The 19,371-nt window shown below is 45.1% G+C and overlaps 1 protein-coding gene across 1 annotated transcript in view; it reads right to left on the bottom strand.

The window, feature by feature from the left end:
- The window catches only part of crocc2 (ciliary rootlet coiled-coil, rootletin family member 2), a 300,592-nt gene that overhangs the window by 73,437 nt on the left and 207,784 nt on the right, over positions 1 to 19,371 (bottom strand). The window contains exons 32-33 of the mRNA XM_041205725.1: positions 15,235 to 15,384; positions 11,371 to 11,571 (exon numbers count right to left, since the gene is read on the bottom strand). Coding sequence (XP_041061659.1) covers positions 11,371 to 11,571; positions 15,235 to 15,384 — 351 coding nt within the window. The remainder of the gene's footprint in view (positions 1 to 11,370; positions 11,572 to 15,234; positions 15,385 to 19,371) is intronic.

Genomic DNA, 19,371 nt, shown 5'->3' with positions numbered 1-19,371 from the left:
GGGTATCCTCAATGTGAAGGTGGGACTTCGTACCCACAATGAATGCGCGGTTGTCGCTCCTACCAATACTGTCGTGCACAGATACATATGCGGCAGGCAGGTTGGTGAGAATGAGGTCAAGTATGTTTTTCCCTCACCACCTGCTGCAGACCCAGTCTGGGAGCTATGACATTTAGGACTCGGCCAGCTTAGTCAGTAGTTGTGCTACCGAGCCACTCTTGGTGATGGACATTGAAGTCCCCCCCCAGGGTACATTCTGTGCCCTTACCACCTTCAGTGCTTCTTCCAAGTGGTGTTTAACATGGAGGAGCACTGATTCATCAGCTGAGGGAGGGCGGTAATCAGCAGGAGATTTCCTTGTCCATGTTTGAACTGATGCATCAGACCTCATATGGTCTGGAGTCAATGTTGAGGGCAACTCCCTCCCGACTGTACATCAGTGTGCCGCCACCTCTGTTGAGTCTGGCCTGTCGGTGCCCCTGATGGAACTTCATGGTGGGTGCCTTCAGATTCCTCTTCAGAGGTTTCTTTGAGGCTTGATTGGAGGCCCTGGGTCGTGGACCCTGTAGGCTGTTTCCCAAATGTGCCTGTGGAAGCAAGGGGAAGTAATTAGTGCATGGCAGTGGCCTGTGAAACCGGGCACATCACTTACAGCATAGTTGTCTGATGATGTTGCACTGTTGGACCTCATTTGGTAGAGCAGCGCCGACCTCACCGTCAGCACAGGATTGATCCAGATCGTCGCCGGCCAGCTGGATGTGTCTGTTTCCAAAGTCCATGAGGACTTTGATTTCAGGCATTCCTCCACCAGTCTGCAACCTCTCCCTCTTGTTGTGTACCAGCTTATCCTACATGATTAGAAATGGAGAAAGTATAAGCACGACACCTGCTAGGACAGATAAGTATGCCTGGCATGTGTGGGTGGTGAGTGGTCCCATGGACAAGATGGGGACAATGACAGTGTGTGTGAGCAGTGAATGGTGATCTCCCTTGAACTGAGAGTGAGTGAGATCCCTGTGGATGTGTGAGTGTGAGTTGAGAGTGTGAGAAGAGTGACTTACCCTGGTGGAATGGAAGGGATCATTCATCCTCTTGCAGCACTGGGTGGTTGTCCTCTTCTGAAGGGCATTGGTGCTGACCACAGCTGCCAATGCCTCCCAAGCCTGGTTGGTCATGCCGCTGCCCTTCCTGCGGCCAGAGTGGGGGTAGAGGACATCACGGTGGGCCTCCACAGCATCCAAAAGGCATTCCAGTGATGTGTTGCTAAACCTGGGGGCTGCAGTCTTTTTGCCTTTCATGGACATCTTCCCTGCAGCAGTCCTGGTCTGGAAGCACTGAGAGGTGTGCGTGCAGCTGGGCTTTAAATATAGCACCTGGCGTGATGAAGTGGCGAGGTGAACCACATGGGCAAGCATGATGGGCGAATGAGAGCCAGCCCGCCATGGAAAATGGCTTGTTTCCCGGGAATGCATAAGTAATGTGGTGGGTTTGGGACAATACGGTGTGGAAACCTGCAGTCGTGGCCGGCAGTTAAAACATCGTTTTACTAGCCCTCTGCTGCCCTTAGGGCAGAATCGTCCCAGATTTGCACTGAGTCCAGGCACCTGAGGCCCGGTAAGTTTAAAGGATCCCAGGGCGGGGAGGGTAGGGGAGGCCTGGGGCGCTGATGGGGATCTCGGGGGAGAGGTGGGCTGGGTGTGGGGAAGGGAGGTCTGGAGGCCACTGGACCTTGAGGTTGGGGTGGGGGTGGGGCGCGTGACTTTGGGTGCTACCACCCGAGATCGAAGTCTGTTGATTTTCGGGCTTCCCCCACGCAAGGTCAATCCTCCCTCCAGCCTGAAAATTGAGGCTGGGCAGAAAATGGCCCTTCAGTGGCCACTAATTTGCCACCTAAGGGCCGCACCTGGGGCAAGGGTGGGCTTCCTGTCCAAAGTGTTGCCCGCCCCAGTGTAACATCGCTGTATGATCGGGACAAGCGGTAACCTAGAGGGAATGCTGTTCCTTCAATTTCATGCTCCCCCACCCCACCTAAAAACCCACCAGTGGAGCAGAGTAAAATTCAGGCCCAAGAATCCAAGGGTCCGGGTTGGGTAGCATCATGGGGAGGATTTCTCTGACTGGCTGCCTCTCTTTCATGTTCTTGTGATCCCACTTAGCTGTAGAGAGAGATTAACATGATGCCCACCAGTACATCTGAATGTTTCCATGACAGGTTGGCACTCTATTAAAGATATTGCAAATTGAGCAGTAATTTAGGGGCAATGGGAACAGAAATGTGTTTGTGTAGTTCCACTTTAAGTGGCGCTATGCACACTTATGACAATTCCCAGGGGCATGCAGCACCGTGGGCCACACAGGTTGTGGTCCACACAGGATTCTTCATTGATATCATTGAAGAACCCCTAGCGGGTCCCCAGGTATCATCCTGCAATGCTTGATGCCCTGGAGAATCAATGTAGTTTGTGCAGCGCTGCACTCTTGATAATCTTTTAAATGAAAACCAAATCAACAAAATTGGGATAAATCAGGCACAGCCCCTAATTCAGGTCAGCTGTAAAACCAAGAACAAAGTTTAAAGGAAACTTACAAACTTTAAATCAAAATGTGATTAAAGGGGTCAACAAAACACCCCAGTCCCCGCGGTGCCCACCGAGCACGGAAGGCCTCGAGAGTGCCAGCAGACACCGCGTGCTCCTTCTCCAGGGACATCCGGCAGCGAACGTAGCCACGGAAGACGGACAAACAATCGGGCGGGACTCCCCCGTCGATCGCCCGCTGCCTGGACCTGTTAATGGCCAACTTGGCCAGGCCCAGGAGCAGGTTCACGAGGAGGTCCTCCTCCTTCCCGACCCCCTTCCGCACCGGGTGCCCATAGATCAGGAGCGTGGGGCTGAAGTGCAAACAAAACATCAATAAAAGGTTTTTCAAATAACTAAGAAGGGAGTGCAGTCTACAACACCCTATGTATACATGGTCCACGGACTCCACAAGACCGCAAAAAGGGCACGTGTCCTGAGAGTCCGTGAACCTATGCATCCTCTTATTATAAGGGACTGCTGCATGCAACACCCTCCAACCCAGGTCCCCGATAGAAAGGGGGAGGACACCTCCGTAGAGGGCGTCCCATCGGGGGCCTCCACCGCCGGACGGCAACAAGGCACGTGGACAAGGGCAAAAAAATGGAAGGTGTGCAGCAGCAGTCCGTACAAAAAGCCCCTCTTTGCCGTGCCAAAAGGCACAGAGGGCACGTCCCTGAGGCGGCTCATATTGCGGGGCACCAGCACCCGAGGGAGGGTTCGGGGCTTGGGGCCAATGTGGAATTCTGTCCGAACAGGGGAACGCTCAGACGGAAGACCACCGCGCACCTGGGCCACCTCAAGACCCAAAATAACGTCGGGTCCGAGCACGACCGTTCTCAGGTCTTGGATGGCATAGTCTTTGCTGATAACTAAGAATAGATGATGGGGCAGTAATTGGCTGGGTTGAATTTGTCCAGCTTTTTGTGGACAGGACATGATTGAGCAATCTTCCACATAGCTGGGTAGATGTCGGTGTTGTAGCTGTAACTCTTTCAAGTACAAACACATTTCTATCTGTTCCTATTCAGATGAAGTTACATTTTTTCATAGTTTGCCATTGTGAGATTTGAACTCTTGATCTTGGGGTTACAAACCCAGTACCATAACCATTTGGCTATTTAGGCCAAGCCTTTTAACTCATTTCCATCTGTATATTCAGATGAAGTTACATTGTTTCATAGTTTGCCATTGTGAGATGTGAACTCTTGATAATCTTTTAAATGATTTGATGCACAGATTGTAACTCTTTTGAGTACAAACACGTTTCCATCTGTTTCAGATGAAGTTACATTGTTTCATAGTTTGCCATTGTGAGATCTGAACTCTTGATCTTGGGGTTACAAGCCCAGTACCATAACCACTTAGCTATTTAGGCCAAGCATAATAACATCGGGTCCGAGCACGACCGTTCTCAGGTCTTGGATGGCATCGGCTGCGACCTGCACACTCACAGACGCGCGTCGCACCAACTCCTGCGGGAGCATCCAGCCCAGTCCTCCACCACCCAGCATATCCCTGATCCTGGTCAAGAAGATGTAACTCTTTTCAGTACAAACCCGTTTCCATCTGTTTCAGATGAAGTTACATTGTTTCATAGTTTGCCATTGTGAGATTTGAACTCTTGATCTTAGGGTTATAAACCCAGTACCATAACCACTTGGCTATTTAGGCCAAGCTTGTGCAGTGGTGCATGCTAACAAAATTTCCCCTTGTATTAATTAGCCTATTGCTTCCTTTGATTGGACAATTAGTGTTTTATTAGTGCTGTGAGCCTTTTGTGGAGGGAATGTATACAGCTGTCTCTTGTCTTAGTGACAAAACCAGTGCCAGATACCAAGACATCTCTACAAGGGCATAAGAAATGGGAGCAGGAATGAGTCATATGGTCCACTGAGCCTGTTCCATCATCCCATAAGATCATGGTGGAACATTTATATTGTTTCCGCTTTCCTGCACAGATCCACATCCCACGATTCTCTTAGTGCCCAAAAATCTATCAATCCTGGTCTTGAATACGGTCATTGACTGAGCGTCCATTGTCCTCTGGGGTAGAGAATTCCAAAGGTTCACAACATTCTGTGTGAAGAACTTTCTCTTCAGTCAGTGCTAAATGGTCGATCCCTTACCCTGATTATATGTCCTCTAGTTCTAGACTCTCAGGCAGGGGAAATAGCCTCTTAGCATCTACCCTGTCAAGCCCTCTAAGAATTTATATGTTTCAATGAGGTCTCCCCTCATTCTTTTAAATTACAAAGAATATGGCCCCATTCTACTCATTCTACTGTAGAGTGTCCTCCCATCCTAGGAATTAATCTAGTGAAACTTCGTTACACCCACTCCAAAGCATGTAGATACTTCCTGAGGTAATGAGACCAAAAACTCCGGGTTTAGCCTCACCAAAGGCCTATACAATTGCAGCAAGCCTTACTCTTATACCTCAACCCCCTTGCAATAAAGGCTAACATATCATTTGCTTTTTCAATTGCTTGCCATACCTGCATGATAACTGACTTGACTGGTGTACAAGGTTGCCCATATCTCTCCGAATACCAACATTTAGTAGTCTCTCACTTTTTAAAAATATTCTATTTTTCCATTCTTCCTACCAAAGTGGATACTTTCACACTTAAGACCATAAGACCATAAGACATAGGAGCAGAAATTAGGCCTTCGGCCCGTTGAGTCTGCTCCGCCATTCAATTATGGCTGATAAGTTTCTCAACCCCGTTCTCCCACCTCCTCCCCGTAACCTTTGATCCCCTTATCAATCAAGAACCTATCTATCTTGGTCTTAAATACATTCAGTGACCTGGCCTCCACAGCCTTCTGTGGCAATGAATTCCATAGATTCACCACTCTCTGGCTAAAGAAGTTTCTCCTCATCTCTGTTCTAAAAGGTCTTCCCTTTACTCTGAGGCTGCGCTCTCAGGTCCTAGTCTCTCCTACTAATGGAAACATCTTCCCCACGTCCACTCAATCCAGGCCTTTCAGTATTCTGTAAGTTTCAATCAGATCCCCCCTCGTCCTTCTAAACTCCATCCAGCATAGACCCAGAGTCCTCAAACATTCCTCATAGGTTAAGCCTTTCATTCCTGGGATCATTCTCGTGAACCTCCTCTGGACCCTCTCCAGGGCCAGAACATCCTTCCTGAGATACGGGGCCCAAAATTACTCACAATATTCTAAATATGGTCTGACCAGAGCCTTATAAAGCCTCAGCAGCACATCCCTGCTTTTATATTCTAGTCCTCTCTAAATAAATGCCAACATTGCATTTGTCTTCCTAACTACCGACTCAACCTGCAAGTTAACCTTAAGAGAATCCTGGACTAGGACTCCCAAGTTCCTTTGCACTCCAGATTTCTAAATTCTCTCCCCATTTAGAAAATAGTCTATGCCTCTATTCTTCCTACCAAAGTGCATGACCTCACACTTCCCCACGTTGTATTCCATCTGCCACTTCTTTGCCCATTCTTCTAACCTGTCCAAATCCTTCTGCAGCCTCCCTGCCTCCTCAATACTACCTGTCCCTCCACCTATCTTTGTATCATTTGCAAACTTAGCCAGAATGCCCTCAGTTCCTTCATCTAGATCATTAATGTATAAAGTAAAAAGCTTCCCCACAAGAAACATCATCAGATACCTTCATGTCCAATCATAGAACCATCTACTTCCCTTTGCAGCCTCTTTGCATCCTCCTCACAGTTAGCAATTTTTAGTGCTCTGGCCAGATCACATCTGGCCAGATCACATCTTCAGTACTGTGTCTAGTTCTGGTCACTAATTCACAAGGGAAATAGTTAAGCGGTGGAGGCAGTTCATAGAAAAGCTACAAGAATTATATCCAACTTCAGACAGCTGAGCTATGGGAATAGAATAAAGAAGGTGGGCACTTCAACCTCGTTTGATGTTGGCTGAGCGTGGAAGTTTATCAAAGTGTTCAAAAAATGGTTACTTCAAGGTGTCAGTTGGTAGTACCCGTCTCTAATGCAATAGGTCATAGGTTCAAGAATCTCCAGTGCCAAACTGACCAGCAATGTGTGAAGTAGCTGCAAAGAATTACTGCTAATTTTTTCTTCCAGTCTATTTCTGGTGTAGAAATGCCCTGATTAGTTTAAGGTCTAGATAGCACTGAAATGTTAAGTTGCTTTAGGATCCTTTCAATGAACCAGCTATGAATGCCAGTGAAGGCATGTTTATGTTCCTATATATAAGAAAAATACTGTGGTCATGACACATCTCAAAAAACTACTGACTGGAATCTTGCACAGCTCACAGTGTGTCAGGCATGGTTCAGTTCTCACTTCTGCCTTTGAGTTAGAAGGTCATGGGTTCAAGCTCCATTCCAGAGACAAAATCTAGGCTGACACTAGTGCAGCTCTGAGGGAGTGCTGCGCTGTTGGAAGTGCTATTTTTCAAATGAGACATTAAACTGAAGCCCTGTATTGCTTCTGAGCTGGACATAAAATACGCCATGGTATTACTCACAGAAGAGCAGGGAAGTTCTGACTGGCGTCCTGGTCAATATTAACCAGCATCACTCCAACCGATTATCTGATCATTTATCTCACTGCTGTGTGTGGGGGTACTTTCTATACTCAAATTGACTGCTGTCTTTCCTACATTGCTACAGTGACTACACTTCAAAGGTACCTCACTGAATTTAAACCAACTTTGGAATTTTATGTCCTGCACACGCCCGACCCAAACAGATGTGAAATAGCGCGAGATGATGTTGGGCGAGCATCCCGATGTCATCACGCACTCGTGTGATTTTTTACTCGGTGGACACGCGTGGCAGCTGGAAGTGCGCTCGGTAACAATTAATTGGGCAATTTAGCCCATTAATAATGCAATCGGCAGAGATTTTACAGGGCCCGTCCACATTTACACTTGGCGGACGGGCCATTCTCCCAGGCGGCATTCACATTTTTGCTCAAACCTCAATACAGGGCTGGATGAAATCTCCGTGGGGAAATAAAATAAAAATAGATGTCTGGGTACTGTTCTTTAATGAGGCGTGCTTTCAGGTGCTTGATTGTGTTGCATGGACATATTTTGTAGTATTTTTGTTATGTTCCTGTCTGCTCCCAGGCCCACTGATTGCGTGCGCCTGACAACCGAAAAATTCAGGCCTGGGACATCCTGACTAATTATATGCAAACCTTCCTTTCATGGTCTGAAAGTGCACCATTAAAACGCATAGTGAACTGACATAATCCTGAGCCATTTTATGCAACAATTGCAGAGCTGCTGACGCCAGTTTTGCACCCTCAGGCAGCAAGAGCTATCAGGAGTAGAGAGAACAAGGATATGTTAAAGTGGGTTCATTGTGATTTGTTTTAAAGCTTGATTTCTTTTTGTTATGAGGGGTCCTGATGGGCTTCACATTCTTTAAACAAAGCAGGGAGGGCCCTGAGCAGGCGCCAGGCACAGTGCCATCATTTAGATCAGACCAAGAAATGGACCGCAATGGAAAGTGACTGATCAGCCCACACACAAATCAGGTTTAGCTGCTGGTCAAAATGAACATTTGTGATGCACTTTTGCTGATTCAGGCCCTTGGTTTTTGCAGCTTGAATTCTCATAAACAGAACCCACTTGCCAAGAAGTGTTCTGTTTGTGTCAGGATTCTGTAAACTGGCAATAAATAACTGCCACTTGGTGAACCTTTGCACTCAGGCCCATTTCACCATTTATTCAGCTATATAATCTCAACAAAAATGCACAGAACACTTCATAAAAATACACTTGAAGCAAAACGTGATTAGATTTACAAAATCTGTTGCGTTTCCTCTGAAATTCAGCGATTTGAGCTGAGCAATAAAAATCAGTGACTGATAGCATTTTATGCTTGGATCAAGGATGTAAAGAACAAAAATGAATGGAATTCTGAACATGGGGAGTAAATGGAAAAGAAGTTTGCTCCATTGGAATTCTTTACATTGGGAGTGAAAGACAAAGAGTTTGGCCTGTTGGAAAAGGTTTTTGTCCATTGGAATTCTGTACAATGGTAGTGGACGAAGAGGCCTCAGCACTTCAGTTCTCTGAAAGTTGTGGATACCAAATGGACAAGGAAACCAATGAGAAAAATGAAGTACCATCTGATTTTTTTTGTGCCTTATGTCAGCACGCAAGAAAGCAGAAAAGTGACATCCATGTTTACATGTTCAGAACATCTGTTGACTATTTGAAATGACCTTCAATTAAATATTTAACAACTGGAGTTGCAGAAGTAGTGACAAAGCTGAGCATTAAGGGATCATTTGAATGCCTGAGATTGCACAAAGGACTGGGCCTTAGACCAGTTGAGCTAAATGGACCGTTTCTGTGCTGTACATTCTACGTAATTCAATATAAAATATATAGGGTATCCTGGGCTTGCAAGAGTCAGTCAGGGATAGAATAACAATACAGTATACAAAAGCATTCTTCCAGAGAAGCTTGGTACAGGAGGCATGGGAAATAAAAAGCACACAAGACAAATCCAACCTCTAGAACCTTGCGGACCTTGAGAATGTAGGAAAAACAAAGATGGGTGGTCTCGTGATAGTAGCAATGCTAAAGCACAGTTTGGAATGCCAAGTAGCTGCTCCAAGCAGGCATGCCACAGAGTTTACCTTCATAACCTGCACACCATTGCACTGCTGGTTTATCATGTTCGTCAGTATAAACATATTCCCTTGTAGAGAGAAATGACATTGAATGCTAGCCACATGGAGCTTTGCTGTACAACATAAGAGAGAGAAAAACAACACTAGTATAAAGGGATTTTGTTTAAGAGATGCTCATAAGTCAACAAACATGACACATTTATTGCATGGGAAGGGTGGCATGGTAAGGATAGAATTACATGTATGGGGATATCATGAAAGAAGTTTTTATAGGTGCTCTGCACTGCAAGGAATTCTTGATGATGGTTTTTTGAGACTCCATTTTAATGTACACTCTCTTCTATATCTGTGGGCCAGGGAGAACATACTGACACCATAGCCTGTAATCCCCAAGCGAGTATCATGCTGCATCTTCTTGAGTCCCAGCTTTTTACCAAGCACCAGCATAACAAAACACACCCCGGATGACATAAATGTTGAGCTTGAGAAGATAACGGCAGTAAGAAACAAGGCGCTTGATGTCTGAAGAACCAGTACAATTCCTGCTCCCACTCCCTTAATGCCTAAGAATTCTGGGGAGGCAATTTTCGTGATTCAATATCCCTTTTGCACCTAAAAATGAGGCAATAGCAGGTTCAAAATTGCACTGAAAATTGAAGTGTCCATTGATTGCTGGCGGCACACCCATTCTCAATTTCAGGAAGACTGCAGTTTAGTCAACCAGAAACATGTCTCACGATTAAATACAAAATAGGATTTAGACAACCTAGTCATTGTCATTGCCGGCCACTACAACCACTACTTTTGTCATTGCCGGCTTTGCTACCACCAATTTCCTGCTCCCACCCATCAAACCTGAGATGCTCATTTAAGCATAATTTTTAAAGGTATCTTCAACCGTGGTCTGGGGGGGGGGTGGAAGCAGGATATTTTTACTTCAGTTGTGTGTTAAAGCCTTGGAAGCTTCCAATATCTGACCTCCTTGCTGCTTTGGCTACTGCACACATTTTTCCCTGAAACTGAGTTGCTGCTCCCTTTTGCTCATGCTATTTCTACACTTCCCCCTTAAAGGGCAGGGCCATCAAAATCAGGTTTTATGTCACTAGTTCACTGAGCTGTTTATAAGAAGTGAATTTCACACTGGCAGATGTTAAATGAGAGCAGGCTGCAAAAGTAGGCTCTGGCCCCATGTTGGCTCCATTAAGTTAGTGGAGTACAAATTCAACCTAGCTGATGCTACTTATGAAAAGCATGATTTCACAGTGATCCTAATTTTGAGGAGCTTACTTATATTAGTGCCAGCTTGGACCACTTGATGACACTCTTGCTTCAAAGTCAGAAGATTGGAGGGCATTGCTGCTTTAGTCCAGGACTTGGAACGTGTAATGCTGCACTGTCACATGTCTCATCTTTTAAATGTAATGTTGAACTATTTGACTATTTAAGTGGACATAAAACATTGCTTGTTCTATGTGAAGAAAAGCATTGGAATTCTCCTGTGCCCCTGGCCAACGTTTCTTCCTCAACCAACACCACCAAAAATAGACCTATTAGTCTTTATTTTATTTGCTTTTTGTTGAATCTTGTTCTGTGTAAATTGGCTACCATGTTTGTCTACGTACCAAAAAATGGGAGAGCGTAGATTGGCTTTCCACACCTGAGTTCTTCCCTGGCTCGCAACTCTTCAGTCTCATCTCCAAATATAGGAGTAAAGTTTCATTTTCAATGCATGGGTAGGAATCTAACAGAGTGGATCGCCAACCTGATATAAGATGTTCCATCGGAATGGAAACTGAGTGAGTTCTAAAAAGGGTGGGCAGATTGCTCAGCCCAGGCAGTGAAGATGGAAATTGACTCAATAGTGTCGCAATGGAGGAGAAAACAATGCCTGGTTCGCCTCCACTGCTATTATTTCAGTAACAAGTAGAAACCCAGTGGGAAGAGGTCCCATCTCAAAATCTTCCCTGATGCCAATTTGAAGTCCAAAAATTTACGTTCTGGTTTCTTTCCTACTGGTCACAACACATGAAGGGCTTTAACTTACAGATAGTGGGAAGATACCGGATATCAGCTGGCCTCCAGCCATAGTGGCTCTGACCATTCTCCAAGCGTGGATCAATGCCTGGGCTGTATTTCAGAGAGTTATCAGTCTGTCTTAACATTGCTGATCCCCTTACCTTATCCAGAGTTTTCTTTAGGGCAGATCGGTCCTTCTCGAGGCGGACTTTGCAACGTTGAAGCTCTCGTTTCTCGTTCTCCAACTGGGCGACAGCTCTCTGCAAGTTGGTCACTCGCTCCTTGTATATGTGCTTTTCCTGTTGAAGTTTCTCAATCTGTTTCAGGGCCCCCTCTTCACACTCCTGGCGCTGATGCAATACCTGGGCAAAGAGTTGGAGCAACTGATGTTACTGCCCTGTCACTGATCCAAATTCTCAAATCCATAACTAGTGTCTAACCAGGACTAGAAGCGGTAATTATCTCTCTTTAGCACAGTGTTTTGGATTGAATTCTTTGACCCATGAGAAGCTATGGGTCGGCATGGGGCATCCTAGTTCATTTATCATTTTACACTGAAACATATCTCCTGTTCTGATCTGAATTTGTGAAGATACCTCATTAAAGTTGTGGCTATCCATCTATTAAATATTGATTTATGGAATGATTTGAAATGGAAATTTGTCGGAATAAATACTGCAGGAAAATACTGGATGAATACTACAGGAACATAAGAAATGAGTACCACGGGAACACAGTGGGAATATTGCAGGGTTTACAAAACAGGCATACGACAGTATATAATTCTGTGCTGATGATGTACGTATGTATAAATGCAGGCATCATCAGGAGTGGCCTTAATCAGGTAGCTTCAGATCACTCCTGTCTGCCAGATAAGGAGAATCTTTGTGGAGTAATGGGGACAGATAAGAGTAAGGCACATGTGGTCCTCTCTAGAATCCAGTCCCCAGGTTCAGACTTCAACCTCACAAGCTGTAGTGATGTCAACTTTGATTGTAGCACTCTTGTGTCAAAAGATTATGCATTCAAGTCCCACTCCAGAGACTCGAGAATGTAAACTGGGAAATCACATCAGTGTAGTACTGAGGGAGTGAAATAATGACGTAAATGGCTGCTTATGACATTCGTCTAAGGTTTCTGTGGATCTTTTGTTTAAGTTACCATAGAAAATTGAGCCAAGCCCTGTTGAAATTCTACCCTCCCATCTCCAAATAGATCTAATCAGAGAAGAGTAGTGGAGTTTCTCCCAGTATCCCAAACATCATTTATTCTTCAAGCAATACCACCAAAAACAGATTAATGTCATTCATCTTATGGTTGCTTATGGGACCTTGCTGTATACAAACTGGCTGTCCTGTTTGTTCACACAGCAATTACTTCAAAAGTAATTCATTGATTGTGAACTGCATTGGAGCGTCCTGGACACGTGCAAAATGTCACAGGATGCAAGTTCTTCCTTTACTACCCGCCGGATCTCAGACCTGGATGAACGTTTATTTCCTTCAACAGATTGGTAGTTCTTATCCATACCACTTACTTTACATTTTATGAATACCTGTGCACTTTGGGTCAAACTTTCAGCAATTGCCATCAATCTGCATTCACAGTCCCAGAACACAAGTGCTCTCTCTGAATTAGTCTTAATGGAGTGGGTTGTCCACATTCACTATATGTTGTGAGATATTAATATTACCTCTTCAGCTCTACCAATGAACGTTAGTCATTCTCACTCAATGAGGCAATAGTTAGCATGTTTGGGGCATCATATGATATGAATGGAAGTGGTTTTCCAATGGTGACTTCAGAAAGGTGACTGGCAGCAGCTTTGGCTGTATGGATGGATCAACTGCAAGTTTCAAGCAGGATGTCGCCATCTTCTATTGGATCCCATCCACCAGATTTGGGCTCATATTCAGTGCTGCACTGTATCACACATCACTTAAACAAATAATTTTTCAGTCTTGGCTTAATATAATGCATGGTGTAGTACATCAAAGAATAGAACTGTTTTGGTGAATGCGGACAGTGGGAAATAAGAGGATTTATATAAGGCCCAGTCATCAAGTCTGAGGTCAACCCCAAGCTGCGTGATTCTCAGCCAGGGTGACTGGGAGGAAGGGAGTCAATTTGGTTCCTAAATTAGGCCTTACCTAACTTTTTCCCTCTAGGGGAAGGATGACAATGTGTTGTATCTGCTTTAGAGATAGAATTGATGGAAAACATATAAAATCCTGGATCGGATAAGAAAGGTGACAGCAACAGTGCTTTAAGAAATTTTAATGAAAAGATGAACACTGGTTGATGAACATTGAGCAGTATTTACTGGAGCATTGCAACAGAACCCAGTCAAAGCTAAAGCATCCTGAGGCCATATTTCCAGAACACAACCCAGGCTAGAAGAGTCAGAACTTTTCCTTCAGATTCCCATTCCTGTTCATTCCCAATGCTCTACTTTAGCTGGAATTACATTAAGGACAGCCGGGATAAAACTAATTAACTTAGACTTGTAGGGCTAAATTTTACCAGCCCTCTGGGGCTGGGCTTGGAGGTGAGGTGTTCGTAAAATGGCGAGAGAAGGCTGGAGGTGGAGTCCCTCTTGTCTTCCCGCTGCCATGTAATTTTGTCATCATTGGGGAAGGTGACAGGTGGCTTTCTGGTCCTGAGACCAACTGAGCCACTTAAGTCACCAATTAAGTTACCAACTGGCATTATACCAGTGTGGGTGCTCTCTGTCATGCAGAGAAACCCTAGATAAACTCTTATAGCCTCTCCACAGGCACAGAGGGTGGGGTGGCGTGCTATACGGACACTCTTTAGCCCAGAGAGGGTGGCCCTGACAGCAAAGGCATTGCTCGTCATCATGAAACACCCCTCCCTGCCTGAGAGGCCCTGGCACACCAAGACCCTACTTACCTGATTGGGAGGCGGCGTCCTTCCAGGGTGTACTCTTCTTCCAGGTGCAGTCTCAGCAGTGGCCACCGCACCTGGTGGCGCTGTTGAGGCTGACCTTCCAGCCCTCTGACTGGCCGGCAGCTCGTCAGGGCAGACAGCCATCCTTGATATGCTGCTTATTTGTTAGCTGATTACTGCTGACAAGATACTGCTCAGGGTCCCTCAGGCTGCTGAAGCGGCTCACTTCCGGCTTTCGAGCCCATCATTAGGAATCCCACCATGAGAACAAAATTCCAGCAATAGTGACAAGGGGATTGGTGAAAAAGTCAAAATTGCAATTCAAAGCACGTTAGAGTAGTCTTGCCATTCCTGAAATCAAAGCATTACTAAGTGATGGCCTTAATTTTCATACTTTGCAATATTCTCTAATTTTAAACACTGGTGGTCTTGATGCTCATGATGTTAATAGAAGCTAATAGTATCCAGCTCCCTTGTTCCAGCAGTTGCTTCTTCCTTGATTACCTTTTATATAATTTAGAAATAATATAATTTAGGATTTGATTTATACGAAATCTGCCTCCCCTGATATTTCAGTGGGCAAATGCACTGTCTGGTATTGTAATCAGCTACAACAGGTTTAATCTCCATACATAGGTTAACATATCTCAGGGGTTCAGGTGCTACAGCTCCCATTGGATCTCTTGAGCTAGGAATGGGGAACAACTGTCAGCCAGAATTCCTGCTCTTGAACACCAGCAGTGCTTCCTGTTGGAAAATGCAAATATAGATGCCAGTCAAGGAGAGGATTGGGTTTGACTCTATTGCTTTCACTGCCTGCCTGCCAGCTCCGTAGGCCATGAGGAGGCATGCAAACAACAAAAGAAACTTGAAGACAGATGGTGGCCGTGCAATCAGACCCCAGCCAGTCTGAGTGAGCATCTTCAGAGAAAGAGTTCACTAAAACTGGGATAAATCTGAAGATTGATCAAGAAAGTGATTATTTTGTTGCTGTTTGATTTACCAGCATAGGCCCCTACTGATGGTGCCACTTGCTCTTCAAATGAAAGTCTGAAACTTGAAATGCACAAACCCAAACTTCTGGATGGTAATGCCTCCCAGTTTCTGTTGCCTACCTCCTGCAGTTTCCGGTTCTGCCCTTCCAGCTCCAAGCGCCTCAGCTCCAGATCTGCCTGTACGTTCTGCATCAATTGCACACGTTCCATCAAAGCATGGTTCTTCTTCTTAGTGTCCGAGAGCCCATGGCGGACAGTGTCTAGCCGCTCCTGTGGCAAAAACACAAATAAATAAACTACACTCTCATAAGACCGGTGAAGCACATGCACTGAACATTACATAGAATTACACAATAGTTACAGCACAGGCCATTCAGCTCAGCTAGTCTATGCTGGTGTTAATGGCTCCACCCAGCTTTCTCCCACTTATTTCTAACCCTGTCGGGATATCTTCCTTTTCCCTCATATGTTTATCCACTTTCCCCCTAAATACATCTATGCTATTCACCTCAGCCACTACTTGTGATAGTGAGTTCTGCATTCAAACCACTCTCTGGGTCAAAAGTTTCTCCTGAATTCTCTATTTGATTTTTAATGGCTATCTAATATTTATACTCCTAGAACTGCCCCATAGTGGAAAATATTTTCTTTAAGTCTATCCAATCGAACAGCTTCATAATTTTAAAGAGCTCCCTCTCAGCCTTCTGTCTTTTATGGAAAAGAGCTCCAGTCTGTTTAATCTTTCAGAACATAGCAGTGGCAGGTAAATATCAGCAGCCTTGCCCGTGACTGAGCCAGATTCGGAGGTGGAAACATTTACAGTTTCTTTTGAGAGAACTGTAGCAAAAACTTCCAGTGCAACCTATTTGGTTTTATCAGCCATGATGATGGCTCTAGCCTGGTCTGCCTTGTGCCCACTGGCATTACTCTATTAGTGGCAGTGAAATCAGCTGCTCTGTCACTGTGCTAAGGAGAGGAAGTTACATCTGTGGCTCCCATTCCTGAATAAAGAATGCTGCCACTTCAGCAGAAAGCTGATCAGGCTGACTATTTCCTGGCCCAGAATCACACAGTGCAGAAGAGGCCCTTCAGCCTATCGAGTCTGCACCGACACGTGAGAAACACCTGACCTCCCTACCTAATCCCATTTGCCAGCATTTGGCCCATAGCCTTGAATGTTATGATCTGCCAAGTGCTCATCCAGAGACCTTTTAAAGGATGCAAGGCAACCTGCCTCCATCGCCTTCCCAGGCAACGCATTCCAGACTGTCATCACCATCTGGGTAAAAAAGGTTTTCCTCACATCGCCCTAAACCTCCTGCCCCTCACCTTGAACTTATGTCCCCTCGTGACTGACCCTTCAACTAAGCGGAACGGCTGCTCCCTATCCACCTTGTCCATGCCCCTCATAATCTTGTACACCTCGATCAGGTCACCCCTCAGTCTTCTCTGCTCCAATGAAAACAACCCAAGTCTATCCAATCTCTCTTCATAACTTAAATGTTTCATCCCAGGCAACATCCTGGTGAATCGCCTCTGCACCCCCTCCAGTGTAATCACATCCTTCCTATAATGTGGCAACCAGAGCTGCACACAGTATTCCAGCTGTGGACTCACCAAGGTTCTATACACTCCAACATGACCTCCCTACTTTTGTAATCTATGCCTTGATTGATAAAGGCAAGTGTCCCATATGCCTTTTTCATCACCCCACTAACATGCTCCTCCGCCTTCTGAGATCTATGGACATACACGCCAAGGTCCCTTTGTTCCTCAGAACTTCCTAGTGTCATGCCGTTCATTGAATACTTCCTTGTCAAATTACTCCTTCCAAAGTGTATCACCTCACAGTTTTCAGGGTTAAATTCCATCTGCCACTTATCTGCCCATTTGACCATCCCATCTATATCTTCCTGTAGCCCAAGACACTCAACCTCACTGTTAACCACCCGGCCAACCTTTGTGTCATCCGCAAACTTACTAATCCTACCCTCCACATAGTCATCTATGTCGTTTATATAAATGACAAATAATAGGGGACCCAGCACAGATCCCTGTGGTATGCCACTGGACACTGGCTTCCAGTCACTAAAGCATCCTTCTGTCATCACCCTCTGTCTCCTACAACTAAGCCAATTTTGAATCCACCATATCAAATTACCCTATATCCCATGTGTATTTGCCTTCTTTATAAATCTCCCATGTGGGACCTTGTCAAAGGCTTTGCTGAAATCCATATAAACTACATCAATTGCACTACCCTCATCTACACACATGGTCACTTCCTCAAAAAATTCAATCAAATTCGTTAGGTATGGCTTCCCTCTGACAAAGCCATGCTGACTATCCCTGATCAAACCTTCTCTCTCCAAGTGGAGATAGATTCTCTCCTTCAAAATTTTCTCCAATAGTTTCCTTACCACTGACGTGAGACTCACTGGCTTGTAGTTCCCTGGCTTATCTCTACAACACTTCTTAAATATCAGAACCAAATTAGCTGTTTTCCAGTCCTCTGGCACCTCCCCCGTTGCCAGAGAGGAATTAAAGATTTGGGTCAGAGCCCCTGTGATCTCCTCCCTTGCCTCCCTCAGCAATCTGGGACACAAATCATCTGGACCTGGAGATTTGTCCACTTTTAAGCCTGCCAAACCTCCAATACCTTGTCACTCCCTATATCAATTTGCCCAAGAACCTCACAGTCTCTCTCCCTGAGTTCAATACCTTCATCCTCATTCTCTTGGGTGAAGACGGATGTGAAGTATTCGTTCAACACTCTACCGATGTCCTCTGGCTACACCATTGATTGCCCCCTTGGTCCCTAATGGGCCCAACTCTTTCCCTGGTTATCCTGTTCCCATTGATACACTTATAGTATATCTTGGGATTTTCCCTACTTTTACCAGCCAGAGCTTTCTCATATCCCTTCTTTGCTCTCCTAATTGCTTTCTTAAGCTCCAACCTGCACTTTCTGTACTCCACTAATGCCTCTGCTGATTTACTCCCCTTGTACCTGTTAAAAGCCTCTCTTTTCCTTCTCCTCATATCCTGAATATCTCTGGTCATCCATGGTTCTCTGGACTTGTTACTCCTTCCTATCACCCTAGTGGGAACATGATGAGCCTGTCCCCTCCCCATTTTGTTTCTGAACGCCCCCCCACTGCTCCTCTGTAGATTTCCCCACAAGTAGCTGTTCCCAGTCTACCTTGGCCAGATTCTGCCTTATTTTACTAAAATCCACTCTCTGTTGAGGAGTGGGGGCAGGCTTTTTCTTTAAGCGCAGTTGTCCCTTGCACTTATGGCCACAGAATCAAGTGAAGAAGAACTTCAAATATTTGGAGATAGCTGCACAGTAAAATGCACAGGTGTACCAAGAGCCTTGCAAACTAAACCAAATCCAAATACTCTGCAACCAGAATCTCTTGCACTCCATCAACACTAATTATTTTACATCATGGGTCTTCAGGTTGACGACATTCCTGTTTCGCTCCATCTGATCTTGGTCACCTGAGTTTTTAGACATTCTGCCACACTCTGCTGGACCTATGTTAAAAATGTGCCAGGAAGGCTATGGATTTTTGATCCCAACATTTTCCTAATGTTCTAAGATTAGGTTTATTTTGAAGCTTTTGTTGATTGACAGCTCAGTAGGTCGACTCCTCCCTGACCGCATGGTTTTAAAAGGACTTTGTTGTCTTTCTCTCTTGTCCCTTAATTAGGGACATTAGAATGGTACGGTCCATGCTGGTAGCTCGTACCAGAAACTAGGACCAGTTAGTCTCAAATAACTAGCTTTAAAGTAAGCTTCAATCCAAACTGTCAGTAGAATCAAATCTTTTTCATGGAATGAGGAATTGAGGGAAGTGACTTATCTTACTGTGAAAACTGCATTTTGTTCAATTATGTCTTTCACATAAAATAAACCAGTTGTTGGCTTGCATTTATGCCGTGCCCCATGATAATGCTTTGCAGTCTGTCTTCTGTAAAGGCAGGAGAATCCATAAAGTGGTATGTGTGAGATTACACTCCTCAGTGTATGCAACAATAATTCTATATCGCACCTCAGATCTCACTATCGCTGAACTAGATATAGGACAAGATATGCGCCAGTTTATAGGGGATATGAGGTCTGCTCTTCAGAGGGACCACTGATGCTGAACCTGAAAGAATATCCACCAAAAAACCTGAAGGTTTTTAACAATCGCCAACAGTGAATTCTAGACACACAATGCCCTACGTCAAGAGTCTCCTGTACCAAAG

The sequence above is a fragment of the Carcharodon carcharias genome, chromosome 2 (genome assembly GCF_017639515.1).
Source record: "Carcharodon carcharias isolate sCarCar2 chromosome 2, sCarCar2.pri, whole genome shotgun sequence".
In the NCBI taxonomy this organism is placed as follows: Eukaryota; Metazoa; Chordata; class Chondrichthyes; order Lamniformes; family Lamnidae; genus Carcharodon; species Carcharodon carcharias.
Note: the sequence above shows the minus strand (reverse complement) of the source record. Positions and strands in the feature narration are given on the sequence as shown.